At 39.9% G+C, this 15861-nt stretch overlaps 1 protein-coding gene across 4 annotated transcripts; it reads left to right on the top strand.

The window, feature by feature from the left end:
• Nucleotides 1-297: 297 nt before the first annotated feature.
• Nucleotides 298-10690, top strand: NFKBIZ (NFKB inhibitor zeta). 4 transcript variants are annotated; one of them, XM_036443845.2, is made up of 13 exons: nt 1353-2048; nt 2129-2301; nt 3044-3183; nt 3697-3727; nt 3850-3953; nt 4075-4850; nt 5579-5684; nt 6086-6232; nt 6389-6452; nt 6739-6908; nt 7740-7850; nt 7980-8147; nt 9371-10690. In XM_036443845.2, exons 2-13 carry the CDS (start codon nt 2136-2138, stop codon nt 9422-9424), a joined length of 2037 nt encoding a protein of 678 aa, XP_036299738.1. In that variant the 5' UTR covers nt 1353-2048; nt 2129-2135; the 3' UTR covers nt 9425-10690. The 4 variants fall into 4 exon arrangements, 3 of the variants coding, with proteins under 3 accessions (XP_036299737.1, XP_045439976.1, XP_036299738.1); XM_036443844.2 differs by lacking the exons at nt 1353-2048; nt 2129-2301 and adding an exon at nt 301-693; XM_045584020.1 differs by lacking the exons at nt 1353-2048; nt 2129-2301 and adding an exon at nt 1062-1138.
• Nucleotides 10691-15861: the final 5171 nt, after the last annotated feature.

The raw sequence follows: 15861 nt of genomic DNA, 5'->3' as shown, positions 1-15861 counted from the left end.
GTGAAGGGCCAGGAAGCAACCGGTCGGGCCGGGCGGAGCCGGGCGGGCGGAGGCGCATTGCCTCATCCTGGACATTTTACTGGAAACGAGCGCATCCGGAGGCGGGGCGGGGAGGGGACCGGCCGCTCCAATGGCCGGGCAGGGCGCGCGGGGCCGGCGCGGAGGCTGCCCCCTCGCCCCGCCCTGCACCGCGGGGGCCGGGTATAAAGCTGGGCCGCGGGGCTGCGCCCGTGTCTGCCCGTCCTCCGTCCTCTCCGTCCGGTCCCGAGCCTGTCGCAATCCCAGCCCCAGCCCCAGCCTCAGCTCAGCTCTAGCCCCAGCCGCAGCCCCAGCCGCAGCCGCAGCTCAGCTCCAGCCGCAGCCGCGCAGCCCGCCGGTGTGCAGTCCCCGCGCGCCGCGCCGGGAGCATGATCGTGGACCAGCTGCTGGACGACAGCCGCGGCGCAGAGGGGCTGCTGGACGCGGCCGGCGACTGCGGCCTCATGACCAGCCCGCTGAACCTGGCCTACTTCTACAGCGCGTCCCCGCCCGCCGCCCCCGGCGCCTGCGACGCCGGCTGCTCGGCCTCGGGGCCCTCGGCGCCCGGCTCCCCGGGCTCCGACTCCTCCGACCTGTCCTCCGCCTCCGCCGTGTCCTCCTGCGGGGCCGTGGAGTCCCGGCCGAGAGGCAGCGCCCGCGCCGAGCGGATGCAAGGTACCTAGCGTCCCGGCGGGGCGGCCCCTGCGCCCCCTGCACCCCCCGCACCCCCTGCGCCCCGGCCACCCGCGCCCCACGCGGATCCGAAGTGCCTGTGCTCCTTCCATAGCGGCGGTCATTGATTAGGCGACTGCTGGATGCCTCCCCAGTGCCGGGCGTTTGACGGCCTGAGAAACCCAGGCTCCCTACAGCTGGCTTCGTAGTTTTGGGAACAAAACTCTGACTTCTGGGGTGCGGGGAGGGTGGTGATGCAGTGGAGGGAGTACGAACCCGAACCACCGTAGATTTTCTCTTTTTAAAACAACTTTATTAAGCTAGAATTCACATATTATGGAGAGGTTTGGGGTATAATGTAGTTGGTTCTTCCTAAGTGTTTATGGAGATTTTAAGTAAAAGGACTTTATGTTCAAGAAAGGAAAGCGATACGGAAAACCAACTCAATGTGTGTTTCGTTTGTTGCTCTTGGCCAGTTGGAGTCTGCCCAGAATCTCCGCGCTTCTGGATTTTGTTCTGTGTGCTTTGGGATGGTTAAGCCACCTCTAGCAAAGAAACAATGTTTTCTTTCTTTGGTTGTGAGTTGGTTAGTTTCTTTCATTTTTAAAATTTCTATTGATGAGAGAGAGAGAAAGAAAGGGGGGGGGAAGGGGAAAGGAAGAGAAACATCAATTTGTTGTTCCACTTATTTATGCATTCATTGGTTGGTTCTTACATGTTTGTTCCCTGGCTAGCGATCAAACCGCAGCCTTGGTAGCCTTGGTGTATTGGGAGGACGGGCGCTCTCACCAACTGAACTGCCTGGCCAGGGCTGGTTACTTTCTTTTCTAAAGGAACCGAGCTGCATACTTTGGGGGAAAACAGGATGCCACAGTGGGTAGACTAAAGAACCTTTAGATAATCTCAAATGTTGGAGAATCTAAATCAGCATGATTTAAAGGATGTTCTCTTTTTTAGGTATTCCCCACTGCTAGCCACTGCTGTTTTGGTTGTCTTCTTTTAAAAAGTGAATTTTCATTTTCATTTAAAGGAGTACTTTAATCCACTTAGTTGTATGTAAAAGTGTGTGTGTGTGTGTGTGTGTGTGTGTGTAATTAGAACCTTTTCTCTCACATTTGGCTTTCATCTGGTTGAAACTATTTTGCTACTTCCCTGGTTTATGGCATAACCATTAGGGGATTTCTCAAACTACATTTTTTCTCTTTGTGACGTTGAATTATTAACTCCTGTCATTCCAGAGAAATGTTGTGTTAGACTCTGGCAAGACATTCCTTAACTTAAATGTAAAACTAACTAGTCATTTAATTTGCCCCATCATTAAATTGTTTCTTTCCCATATTTATCATATATATATATATATATGTATATATATATGTATATATATATATACATATACATATACACACACACACACACACACACACACACACACACACACACAAATCATGCATTGTTTCTTGTCCCATCTTCTTTTTCCACTGTCAGTGAGGTGGCTGGATTATTCATTTCCTAGCTTTTTTGCATGTTTACTTTGTGTTCAACTCATCCCAAGAGGTTATGACATAGCAGTGGTCAGAAGTGGAATGCTGTACTCACAGACTACATTTCAAAGTGTGTTTTAAAGTTTAACTATGAAATGAGATTACAGATTTCCTTTTTACTTAGAAGGCCTCTGTGAGCAGTTCCAAAAGTCAGTGAGGGGAAATCCTGCGTGCGTATGTGGAACTGTGTTTAATCTGAGCGAATTCAGGCAGATTTCTTGGCATAGTTGACTGAACTGAGTGAGATAATAAGAAACAAAATCTAAGACATTGTTCATTGTTAGACTTTGGTACATTGAGATCTTTGGAGGAAGTTTGTTTTGTGCTTTCTTAGGTTAGGGGGTTAATAGACTTTTACAATTTTATGTGGGCACAAAGCCTTTGGTTTGAAAAGCTAAAAATTCATCATGTATCCCTTGATCCCCCAAGGTTTTTCGGAAGTGAAGGATAATGATAGATCTCTGAGAGTTATCATGGCAAATCGGTGATATCGTCTCATAGGTTGAAAGGGGTGAGAGACAGAGAGGTTTAATTTGGGTTGTCTGTTGGCTCTGAAGATCCCCGAAACCACAATTGTATGAGCTTTAATTCTTCAGGGTGCTCTATCGGGGCAAAGCATTCAGGCAGCATCAAACCTTAATGAGGACTGGGGAATGACATGTAGGCTGTTGACCAGAGCAAGTTGTCAAGGCTTTGCATTCTGGTGATTGGGGACTTGATACATTAGACAGCTATGCTTGTGAGGTTCCTAAGATTTGTGTCTGTGCAGAGACTTAATTGGGATATGTTTTTTTCTTTTTTCTTTTGAACAGCTGAGCCCCATATGGGGGTTGGAAGGCAGCAGAGAGGACCCTTTCAAGGTGTTCGTGTGAAGAACTCGGTGAAGGAGCTCCTGCTGCACATCCGAAGCCACAAGCAGAAGGCTTCTGGTCAAGCCACAGATGATTTTAAGGTGGCACCTCTTATTTTTTTTTTGTTTTGGGTCAGAGATCAGGAAGATTAGTCTTTGGGGCTATTAGTTTTGCTGACCTAAGTCCTGTAAGTCTTTCGTAGACCACCAAGTCCATAGGACAGGGAGCATATGTGTCTTGCTGTCTGTCGTTTCCTATCACTTAGCTCAGTGCTAGGCACTCGGTAAGTGGATAAGATAAATTTAATGAATGAAATTGGGGCAAAGAAATAGATGGGGTTCAACTGAAATGGAACATCTTGATTAAGAAAGGGAAAACTCAAATGGCCTTATTAATTTTATCTTGACATAGTTGAACTAAGGTGAAAGGGCAAATGGGGGGAAGTTGCGAGATAGAATGAAAATTAAGATAGAAAATAAATATTGATAGAACAGCTGCATCAAAGGTTTATGATGAGCTGTAAAGAGTGGGAGAGATAAGTATGTTTATTGATCTATATCAAGCAGAAAGCCATTTAATATTATACTAAATTGGAAACTGTTTTTTCCTTATAGGCACAAGGTGTGAACAGAGAGCAATTTGCAGGTAAGAATTACTTCTATTCATGATATTATGGGGCCTTTTAGGATAAAATAATGTAGTGTGATTATGGGTAAAATATTCAAAATAAAATGATCACAGATTCCACATTCCTTTTTTGGGTGTAGAGTTGACAAACACTGTGTCGTATTGTGGGAAAAGGAAAGGACCAGATTCGTTGTCTGATGGATCAGCTTGTAAAAGGCCAGCTTTGCTGCACACCCAGTTTTTGGTAAGTGTCTCACTATTTTCCTCTGATGCCTTTCAAAAATTGAACTATATTCTATAGAGAGAAATTATTCCTGGAATGATTTTGGAAGGGAGTATGCAATTTGCTTTTTCTTTCTGTCCAGACACCACCTCAAACACCAACACCCGCAGAGAGCATGGAAGATGCTCACCCCAATGAACCCAAACAGGACAGCAGTGCCAATCTGCTTCAGAACATTATCAACATTAAGAATGAATACAGCCCAGTTTCCCTGAATACTGTCCAAGTTAGCTGGATGAGCCCTGCGGTGGTCCCTCAGGGCTCTCCCCGAGAGCAGTGCCAGGACTTCCGTGGAGGGCAGATCTTCAGTCCACCTCAGAAGTACCAACCTCTGCAAGTCAGCAGCTCCCCACACATGATGGATCAGGGTTCCACGTACCAGTATTCTCCTCAGAACCAGAACATGCAGCCGCAGCCGCAGCAGCAGTCACAGCAGCATTATACCCACAACCCAGCTCTGGAATACAGTCCTTATTCCAGAACTTCCCAGTCTCCCAACTATGAAGCAAACTTCTTTGGTGACCAAGCACTACAGTTCTGCTCAGAACAAAGTTTTGCATCCCTTTTAACTAGTCACAGGGAATGTGAGAATGTTGCTGTTCCCATTCAGACTTCCCCCAGTGTTCAGCAACAAAATGACGCCCACCTGCAGAACTTCGCCTGTGAGGCCATGGCGAGGCCCGAGGCAGGCTCTGTGCCTGTAAGCACCTCTCTGCCATTCCAGAACATCATCGGAGACTCCATGAACACCACCCAGTTAGGGAAGTCACTTTTTCAGTGGCAAGTAGAGCAGGAAGAAGGCAAACTGGCAAATATCTCCCAAGACCAGTTTCTTTCAAAGGATGCAGATGGTGACACGTGAGTATCCCTTTATCTCATGTACCTAATAATGGGCAGAGGAGTTAGCTATACCAAATTAGACCTTACCAAATGGTTGGCTAATTGAGATGAAGACTGTAGGTAGAAACTGCTGTTCAATGATAGCTAATATTTCAAGAAAGAGGTTCCCTTTTCTTTCTTTCTTTCTTTCTTTCTTTCTTTCTTTCTTTCTTTCTTTCTTTCCTCTTCTTTTCTTTTCTTTTCTTTTTTTCTTTTCCTCTTCTTTCCTCTTCTTTTCTGTTCTTTTTTTTTTTTCTTTTCTTTTTCTGGCTGAACAAATTACCTTGTCTAAGTTAATAAAAAAATATGTATTATCTTTGAATAATTTCTGAATCTATAGAGAACATCCGATTATGATTAGTTGGTCATGGTCAACTGTGAGTTGATTTGTAGATTGAATTCTTTGCTGTCCTGATACCTTTGGCCTTGGGCAAGTTATGTAAGTTCTCTATGCCTGTTTCTTAACATGTAAAATGACAACACCTCCTTCATAGGGTTTTTATAAATATTAAAAATAATAGATTTAAAGTGACTCATCCCGGTGCTATCCAGATGTATTATCAACTTAGTAGACAGGGCAATTTATGCTCTGCAATGTTTTGAGTGTACCAACATATTAAGAAAGGGGCTGAAGGAATATTTTTTTTGAAAAATGAACTTAGTGAAATCAGAAGTAATTCACCTCTTTTCCTTTCCTTGTCTTCCAGGTTCCTCCATATTGCTGTTGCCCAAGGGCGAAGGGCACTTTCCTATGTCCTTGCAAGGAAGATGAATGCACTCCACATGCTGGATGTTAAAGAGCACAATGGGCAGGTGAGGACCCGACAGAGCGGAGTGGCAAAGATGTGGTCGCTGTGAAGAGAATGACAGCCAGCCTCGTACTCATCTACAGATAGCTTCAGAGCTCAAGACCAAACGAGTCTAGTTAATATTAACTTTGAGAGGTTGACTGTTTGTCACCATCACCCTTGAAGTTATTAACATTAACTTCATAGTTATTTGACCAAAGACTAATTGGGTATAATAAAGCCATACCATAAGTTTACTTTAGTTTTCTTGTATTACAGTATCTTATTATTTATTAATAGGGTTTTCTATGTGGGTTTTTTTTTTCTATGTGGGTTTTCCCCTCAGTCTTAGTGTAGGTTCATATATCATGGTAGTATTACCTGTTTTAAAAACATTTTTTTTCTCCTTCTTCTGAATGTCCACAGAGTGCCTTTCAGGTGGCGGTGGCTGCCAATCAGCACCTAATTGTGCAGGATCTGGTGAACCTTGGAGCCCAGGTGAACACCACCGACTGCTGGGGGAGAACCCCTCTGCACGTCTGTGCTGAGAAGGGCCACTCCCAGGTGCTTCAGGTAAGAGGCCGTGAGCTAGGCTCCCGTTAGCACAGGGCCAGAGAGATGGGGCTTGAGTATTGGATGTTGGATGTGGGTTGAGTTCACTTATTCATTTCTTAGAATACTCGTGTAGCTGTCTCTTGCTAACAGATACACGTTTTTAAAATTTTTCAGGCAATTCAGAAGGGTGCAGTGATGAGCAATCAGTTTGTGGATCTCGAGGCAACTAACTATGATGGTAAGCAAATGACACTTTATTGGGTAAAAATAAACAAAACCCGTTTATAGAGAGGGGCCCATTATTTCTAAAGTTATATGGAGTTTCATACCAAGAAGGAAGGGAGGTGATTAATGCTAAAATATTCTATAGATGAAATTAGCACTAAGAACCAATGGAGGAACTATTCAGATTGCCTTCCTAGTTCTTGTGGAGCCCATTCGTGGCCATCCTCAAGCTTTGTAATTATAGAACAACCGGAAGACTTGCTGGCATGCTTAACCACTGCTTTATTATACTTTTCTAGGCCTGACTCCTCTGCACTGTGCGGTCGTGGCCCATAATGCTGTGGTGCATGAACTCCAGAGAAATGAACAGCCACATTCGCCTGAAGTTCAGGAGCTTTTACTGAAGAATAAGAGTCTGGTTGACACCATTAAGTGTCTGATTCAAATGGGGGCAGCAGTGGAAGCTAAGGTAAATTCTTAGCAGTGGAAGCTAAGAAGAGTTTGGATATGGGATGGGGAGAAGTGGTTATAACAAACACCTGTTCCCAAATAGAGATTAAAACTCCCCCTCCAACCCCCAATCTTTTTAAATGAATGGAGTTGAGTAGCTAAGCAGCTTAGATTTTAAAAGATCATCTGATTTACTGTCGTGATTTGCTTTCAATCTTTGGATTATTATTCAAGAGATCCTTTAGCTATGAAATAAATTAGTCTTTGAAAGGTAATAAAATGCTTGAAATTGATATTGTCATTTTGGCTTCATTTTTATCACTAATAATCACTGTTGTGCTTTTTTGTAAGGTTGCTTCATCATTGTGGGATCTAGACTTAGTCTTCTGCTTTTTAGAATGGATAATAGTTTTTCTCTGTAAAATTGAGATTTATTTACTGAGTATCTCTTATGTACAATGCACTGAGTTGGGGTTCTGCGGATGGGAGGGAGGCCTGAATATAAGCTACTGGGTCCTTAGGGACCTTCTAATTGAGGTGAGGAATGTAACTAATTATAAGTCTACGTAGTCAGGTACATAATAAATCATTTACTGTATTACATTATAGTCCTTGTAAAACAGTATCGTTTGTGTTTCTACATTTTATGCCCTCCCCACACCCCCTGTATGTAAAGGTAGACTGTGATAAGAGGCAACTAGGCAGATTTATAGGAATTTAACAGGAATAAGAAATTTCATCTCATTTGGGGTTAAGGAAGGCTTGGGTCAGAATTTGGGAGACTGGGAGAAAAGCATGATGGGGCATGCTGTCTGGATGGTCACGTTTTTCCCCTCTTGCCTTTAACAAGGATCGTAAAAGTGGCCGCACAGCCCTGCATTTGGCAGCTGAGGAAGCAAATCTGGAACTCATTCGCCTCTTTTTGGAGCTGCCCAGTTGCCTGTCTTTCGTGAATGCAAAGGTACCGTTAGAAAGCTTCAGTAACTTCACAAGAGTTGGAGTGACTTTTCTTACACCTTTTTCAAGCTTTCGAGTTGTTCTCATGAAAGTCCCCCTTCCTGATGGGCATCGTTTTGTCTCATTGACTCAGGCCTACAATGGAAACACTGCGCTCCACGTTGCTGCCAGCCTGCAGTATCGGGTGACGCAGTTGGACGCAGTCCGCCTGTTGATGAGGAAGGGAGCGGACCCAAGTACTCGGAACTTGGAGAACGAGCAGCCAGTGCATTTGGTTCCTGATGGCCCCGTGGGAGAGCAGGTGAGGGTGACAGAAGGGACAGGCAGAGCTTTCAGACACTCGGTCTGAAACATAAAGGGAGGTGATTTTGTTCAGGGTGGACAAGCTCTTCAGGCAGGTTCTACCAGTGTGTGTGTTGGTGTTACATGAGTCAGTGTCTGTATTGTGTCCAGGAAATTCCCAGGCTCATAGTAGTGCTCAGTCAACGTCTGATTATTTCTAGTAACCGATTTTAAATAAGAAATAGGAAGGTTTTTAAAATGCAATTAGAACCTAAAACTATTTTATACTTTAAACAAAATTATACTTTACTCATCATATGCTTATATATTATCTTCAGAGATTGAACAGTTTCACATGACTGAACTTTTCTTGATAATAAGAACTGAATCTTTTAAGAACTTGAGATATTTTTGATGGAAATTTTTCCCTGGGGGAAATGAGGGTGATTATGGCTATTGGTAGGTCATTACATATTTTCATAATTATAAATTATATGGAGTGCAATTTAGCTGTTTCTTTGATTTATATTCCTCATATGACCATAATGTCATAGGAACCCATATTTGTAAGGGCTCTTTATAACTTAAGATAGAGGTCTTTAATTTGTGAAGTTTTCATGCATACATTTAATAGCTATGAAAACTTTGCAGTATAAGAGTTCAGCTAAGAAAATGAGGCTTACAGAAGTTCCACAGATAGGAACCATCGTGAATATTAAATGTCAATGTCCTAACCCTAGTGTTTGCTTCTACTTCAGGTTTGTGGTGTGTAGTCATACAGCGATGTTCTCAGGATTTGACTTTTAATGTTCTCAGATTACTCTCTGCTTTTGTATTTTTTGGTGTGTGTGTGTTTGTAGGGAGAGTCTTTTTTCCTTTTCTTCTATTGTCAAACTGTAGTCATTCAGACTGTGGTCATGTGTCTTCTTCCAGCAGTTGTCATTTGCATCTCCCACCCTAATCTTATTCTTCTAATTTGTTGCTTTTTTTCTGCTGTGGACTGAGAGACAGTTAAGAAAATTTCAGTCTGGTGTTTAAATCAACCATTAGGCTCTGAATGAGCCTAGGGGCTTTCCTATGATCCATGTAGTTATGTGCAGATATTTTATTCCTGGGTATCAGAACAGCTGTTTTGACTTGAAGTATATTAAGGATTTATGTGTATATAAGGTGGGTCCTGGGTTCTTGTTGAAGCTGACCATAAAAAAGAAAACTTACAAATCCTATTCATTTCTATTCCAGATCCGACGTATCCTGAAGGGAAAATCCATTCAGCAGAGAGCTCCACCGTATTAGCTCTATTGACTGGGAGCCGGAAATACTCACTGTCAGTTAGGCAGTCCTAATGTATCTGTATATAGACCATTTGCCCTGTATTGGCAAATGCAAGTTGTTTCTATGAAACAAGTATATTTAGTTCACTATTATATAGTGGATTATATTAAAAGAAAAGAAGAAAAATATTTAATTCCTTTGGCAGATTTAAATATTTCATACCCAGCTATCTGGGATCTAGACATCTGAATTTAATATGAATGGTAAAATTGATTTCAATTAATAGTAATGACTTTGATTTGTTGCATATGGCATTGCTCATGTAGCTATTGCCAGTTTAAAAGCAGGTAAATTGTAAACTTTCGTTTGGCCTGATATAATATCTAATAATTATTGGTGTTGGAAAGTCTGTAGTCATTGGACTAGATAAAAGGTGTCATAGTTACAATTTGATTTTTCAAACTATATATAATTGTTATTTTCATTTTTAAAAATGTTTGTACATATTTGGTCATGAACATGGCCATATTTGAAATGTATAAATTAATAAAGTAGAAAAGAATAAGTGAGTTGTCACTAATTATAAACATTCAAAGGAGTTGTGTCATCACCCAGCTAATGTCTGTCTGTGTTGATGAAGCAGATGGAGAGTTGTTCCCCTGGTGGCTGACAGAGCTCTGTTTGAATTTTAAATATGCTTTTCCTCATGCATTGAGATGAGACATTATTTGTAGGGAATTGCATGTTCTTAAAGAGAACTCTGCTTTATGTCTCACTTTCTAGAATTTATCATTTTCTTGTTCTGTTGGGGATTTTGTTTTAGCTTTATAGGGTCAACAAAAAGTCAATATTGAAACATGTCTTACTGTGTTTCCATGTCCAATAATGATAATGTGCCATGATGTTTTATATTATCATTTATTAAAAAATCCTTTACTTTTTAATAATCTTGGTTCTATTAATATCATTTGCTTACTTCTGGCGTACTCTGAGGAATGTATTTGGATTTGATTGCACACTAATTCATTGTATACATTAGATTTAGTAAAATACTTTTTTTTTTTTTTAAATAAGAGGTTTCACAAGCAACTGACTAATCATCTTTGTGGCTTAAATTCTTTAAAAAAAAGATAACCTTTAATTAATCACATTGTTTGATTTAGTATGTCTTGTGGACAAAAGTTATAGTTATTGGTATCTGTAAATATAGCTATCATATGAATCAATCTACTTACACTCATGGAGAAACTCTTGCATGGTTTTAAATAAACTTTAATTCAATAATAATACTTGTCTGAAGGATGTGCATTTTATTTCCCGCCTAGTCCATTGTTTATATTTCCCTAGGTTGAAAAAGTGCTATTAATTACTAATCTGAATACCTTAACAAATACATTTTAATTTGGATTTTAATTTTTTTTTTTTGGAGATGTGTTTCCTAAATGTACATACATAACATCAAAAAAACAAAAAAAAACAACAACAAAAAACAAAACAAACCTGCTGAGTTCATGGAAGTTTATTAGGTTCTGAAAATATGGAAGATTAATACTAGATATTGTTGATCATTTTGACATTTATGTGCTAAAAACTTCAATCTTTATGTTTATGGCTTCATTTTTTCATATTTTATTTTGTGGGCACAGTGAACATAGGAAAAACCATTTGGAAATTACCAGGATCATCCTGAGAGATGTAAACCTGGAAATAGCAGTAAATGGGCTCTTTCCAATATGCCATTTTGACCTGTGAGAACAAACACATAAACATCTCCATCAGCATCAGTCAGTTGCTATATAATTTAGTTCTTGAGGATCTGGTGAGTCCTTTCCCTGGGGCAAACATACCTATGCTATATACAGTATCAGAGGCATCACAGCCACCAGGAGTGCATGACTCAGATTAAGAATCTACTGTACTATTTCTTTACATCAAATATAATTTTTATTCTTTTACATATACAAACTTAAAAGCGATTTGCCTTAATGCAACTTCATAGAACAGTAGAAATGTTATACCCCATTGAACATAGATACCCAATAAGCTTTTTCCCAAGTGTGCTTATGAGTTCTCTTCATCAACCTAAGTTCTCTAATTGAACCAGTGCTTAGCATGTGATTTCATGTGTGTGTGTTTGTACGTATGTGTGTGTGTGTACATGTGCTAAGCTGTATGATAGATAATATGAGGCATTCAAAGATATAAAAGACATTTTTTATCCTTAAGATGCATACATGAGAGACATGACATGTACTTTATTAGGTACCACAAAAAGGGGGAGAAACAGGTTCAGAAGAGGAAGAATTGTGTCCAAATGGGAGAATGGGGGAATATCAAGGCAGAGCATTTGACCTGTTCAGAGAGTTGATTTGGATGTTCATAGTGGTGGAGGAGAAGAAGACGAAAGACAGAAACAGAAAATGACATGAACCAAGACAGTAGAATTTTGGGGGGAACTACAGGTGACTCAGTGCAGTTTGGTTAGCATTTGGATGGCTAATAAGTTTCATCTTGTGCTCTACCTTTGGTAATATAGCAGCATGTTGAGAAAGGTCCTCAAGCAGTCTAGGCTTGGCAGGAGACAGTACTGTGACTAGTGAGCAGTTATCTGCCCTAGAGGTATGGAGGTGGCACTTGATGGAACATATTTTAAGGAAGGAGCCCCACAGAAACCAAGCCTTACCTGTGCTCACTGCTACAACCTCAGTGCCTAGCACAGAGTCTAGCATATAGTAGTGACTCACAAATATTGGTTAAATGAGTGAATGGATTTATGCTAATCCTTGTTGGGATCACCAGTTCTGAAGGAAGTGGTATTTGCAGCCAGAATTATATTATTAAATACGAAGTAATGAGTATCATAGTCCGAACCCAGCCATGTAATTTAAGTGTCATTGATGTGTTAATGAAAATGGGTACAGTTGTACTTTTTAAAAAAATTTGGGCAGCCCCTCTTTGCAAAGAACTAACTCTTGTTCTTTGGCAGTTCAGTAGGAATCCCCTGAAGTGTCAGAGACCAAATCTCCTGGCTTTATTTGTTAATCAAATCAGTAACATTTAATATCCTGTCTATTTTTATGTAATCAGGAGTGGAGAATTTCCTCAAACTTCTATAACATTTAATAAATGTCAACTTCTTAAAGTCAGTTCCACTGACTTCCATTTTCTGATGACATCATATATCAATCTATATTGAACATAACCTCAGGGAAAAATCAGCTCAGCCACTGGTTAAGTTTTCAACGGTCCCATGTTTGAGCCTGGGCACAAGGTTTTTGATTAGTTATGACCAGACTGCTGGCTTTGTGTTTTTTCTGCTGTGCCCTGGATCTGTCCTTGAGAAGAGGGGCAGGACAGTCCTCTCATCAAAGGCCCTGTGCCTAGCACAGTACCTGATATAATGGTAGAGTAGACATTTATTACATCTTAAATGGCATTTAAGTTTATGGCTCCATTTAAAATTTATATTTTCTCAATATATTTTATACTTCATTGTACAAATGTTTCATAACATGAAAGTTATGATTTAATCCCCAAGTACTGTTATCCATTAGCTATACACCAGTTCTGGTTCTGCTTTATTTTCTCAGCACCCTCACCCCACCTTTGTAGTCTGTGCACACCCGGACACACGGCATGGATGGCACATGTCCAAGAGTAATAAGGGTGGAGCTTGTTCTCAAAGTGCCTCTAGCTTGTGTGTGTGTGTGTGTGTGTGTGTGTGTGTGTGAAAATTTTCCTATTCATTTTTTTATTTTAGAAAAATTTTCATTTACAGTTTACCTTCAATATTATATTGTATAATTTCAGGTGTACAGCACATTGGTTAGGCAATCATATTCTTCGCAAAGTCTTGTAAAGCCAGCCATGCACTCAGTCGCCAGTGCAGTTAGCCGCCTGTCCTCTCCATGTGCATGTGCATGTTCGTACCTCAGCCTTTTGCAGCTCCTCTGAGTCTCAATGTGCTTTCTTTCCTCTTTCCTTCTAGTTGTATAATTTCCACTCAGCCAACTTTCCTGTGGTTATGGATGGTGTCCATTTTGTCTTCTAGTTGTAGTTTTGATATTGTTGTGTGAGGCAGCAGTTTAGGTATGCCGCCATCTTGGTTTTGTGGTGGCCATCTTGTGGTGGCCATCTTCTGACGATGTCTCGAGTGAGGATCACCTCGGCTTTTGTTAGTAGAGATTGATTTAATGTATGATATATGATCTACATTTCACTTATTAGTTGTATTATTTATTAGCTGTATTAGGCATTGACCAGAAGACTCATTTAGCATTGATAAACTTTAGTAAAAACAAAAAAAATAATTATTGAGCTGTAACTAAAAAACTAATATAAGGACTGCAGGAGATTTAATTATTTAAACTTTACAACAAAGCTTATTAGATTATCATTAGTCATTCTGTTCTTTGGTACCATTTGAATAAATTTGCTTCTCTTTACCTTGGATCACACTACCTAGAGTTGCTCATGTGGGAAGCAACATGATCATAAATTAAATGCCTGTGTTTGAGACCATCTGACCTTGTAATGTGCACCAGAGTAGTCACTATTGGAAAATGCAGATGTTTGAAAGTGAAGGGTCAACTTAAGGAAATCTGTGGTTTTAGATAATAAATATTAATCCAAACTCCATAGAAATACCATGCTTCCCTGAAAATAAGACATCCTCCAAAAATGAGACCTACTTACAGGTTTCCTTCTGAGTGAAATATAAGGCATTCCCCCGAAAATAAGCCCCCCCCCCCCAGGCTAAACATGAGAGATTTGGTCCACTGATTCTGAAAGAAATGGAGTCACAAGAAATTCACCAGAAAATTTAGGAATTGGATTGTTATGATGATGTTCCAGAAGATGGTGACATGATTGTCATTGAAGAAATGAGTAAATTCTTCATACTGTAGGATTCACAGTTTGTCTGGTTTGTGTTGACAACTACCGTACTACGGTACCGTATACAGGTAATAAATTTCCTTTATTTTCATTTAACAGTAAGTGTGTACCGTATTCTTCTTCATGAAAAAATAAGACATTCCCTGAAAATAAGACCTAGCGCATCTTTGGGAGCAAAAATTAATATAAGACACTATCTTATTTTTGGGGAAACAAGGTATATTGTTTAGGTCTAGATATTATTTTTTTAACTGACAGCATCTGGTTATTAATCTGAAGATAGGAATTTCTGTAGCTCTTAGGACTTGGCAATTGGATCCAACATATATTTCTTGTTGAAATAGCTTAGTAACTTTGGGCTTGACAACTGGGTACTCATTTCAGATTGAGCAATAATACTAGATCCCTTAGCTTACTTACTTTGGAGCTTAAGTTTGGAATCACAGTTTATTTTCTCCATTTGTGGCATCTTAATCCATGTGGCTTTTGTATTTGCAGCCAAATGCCTCTCAGGCAGGATGTTAGCCTTAAGGGTTTGTACCAGTGTGAGGCACCTGTTGACTGGGTTGCATGGAAGCCCCAAGTGTTGACTGCTCTGGAAGTGAACTGCTCTTCTCTTCAGGAATCAAGGTTTCTTAGTTTGGGCATTTGAGTCAGTGAGAGTCTGTCTATGGAGAGCCTGTCTTTCAAAATTGGCTCTATACATGTATTAGATTAGATATCACTTTCATTAATCTTTTAAAACCTATTTCTTCCATTTTGCTCACAAGAAGTATTCCTTCAAGAATTACATTAAAATTTAAAAAACAATTTCCTTTTTAGGATCTTGCAGATATGGAAATAAGAACTGTTTATCTTCAGGATAGCAATTTAATCTGGTGCAACTTTTTATATCTATCTCAAGAAAATTTAAAATACGTATATCACTTGGGGAAATAAGTAAACACTTGGACCTTTTGGGTGCTAATACCTAAAAAGGTCCTGAAAATTTTCTTTAAAATGTAAATTTCTGGACTCAAGTTGTGGGAAACATTAAAATAAGATATTACATTAATGTATCTTTAAAAAGTAAGACACATTTAAGGCCCCACAAAATGAGTTTTTGTATAGACTAAATAAGGCTCTATTTTAATTGGTTCATTTTTCCCAACAGACCCCCTAAATTTGATGAAAATTTGTTGTTTTCTCATGTGGTGCAGTAAACAAATAAATATATAGACAGAAGTTTAATTTACACAGATTATTAATTTCCACTCTCATTTCAATCATACAGATCTATTAGATATTTCATTTAAAGTTCAGTAATTAATTGACAGTGGGTAAGTTCTATTATGAAGTCTATATAAATGAGTCAATTTTGTTTCTTTTTTTTTTTCCAGCTAAAGTTGCTATATCAAATCTCTTATCAATGTCAAAATGTCTGTTGAATTAATTTGTTGCTTTTCTTATTTCCCTGCCACCATCCATGTCTGGGTTTTCATGACCTCACTCCTGAATTACAACAATAGACATAATTTTTGTTGTTGTTATGGAAATATTCTAACACACACAAAAGTAGGAAG

The sequence above is a fragment of the Pipistrellus kuhlii genome, unplaced genomic scaffold (genome assembly GCF_014108245.1).
Source record: "Pipistrellus kuhlii isolate mPipKuh1 unplaced genomic scaffold, mPipKuh1.p scaffold_m20_p_2, whole genome shotgun sequence".
NCBI classification, from domain to species: domain Eukaryota; kingdom Metazoa; phylum Chordata; class Mammalia; order Chiroptera; family Vespertilionidae; genus Pipistrellus; species Pipistrellus kuhlii.
The sequence above is the reverse complement of the archived record's forward strand: the minus strand, read 5'-3'. Positions and strand labels throughout refer to the sequence as shown.

What these genes read in the sequence shown, in the direction of transcription:
- NFKBIZ (XM_036443844.2), top strand. Translation starts at nt 408, where the DNA reads ATGATCGTGGACCAGCTGCTGGACGACAGCCGCGGCGCAGAGGGGCTG. An exon ending in GAACAGAGAGCAATTTGCAG is followed by an intron (nt 3,728 to 3,849) that starts GTAAGAATTACT and finishes TTTTGGGTGTAG; the next exon opens with AGTTGACAAACACTGTGTCG. An exon ending in TTAAAGAGCACAATGGGCAG is followed by an intron (nt 5,685 to 6,085) that starts GTGAGGACCCGA and finishes GAATGTCCACAG; the next exon opens with AGTGCCTTTCAGGTGGCGGT.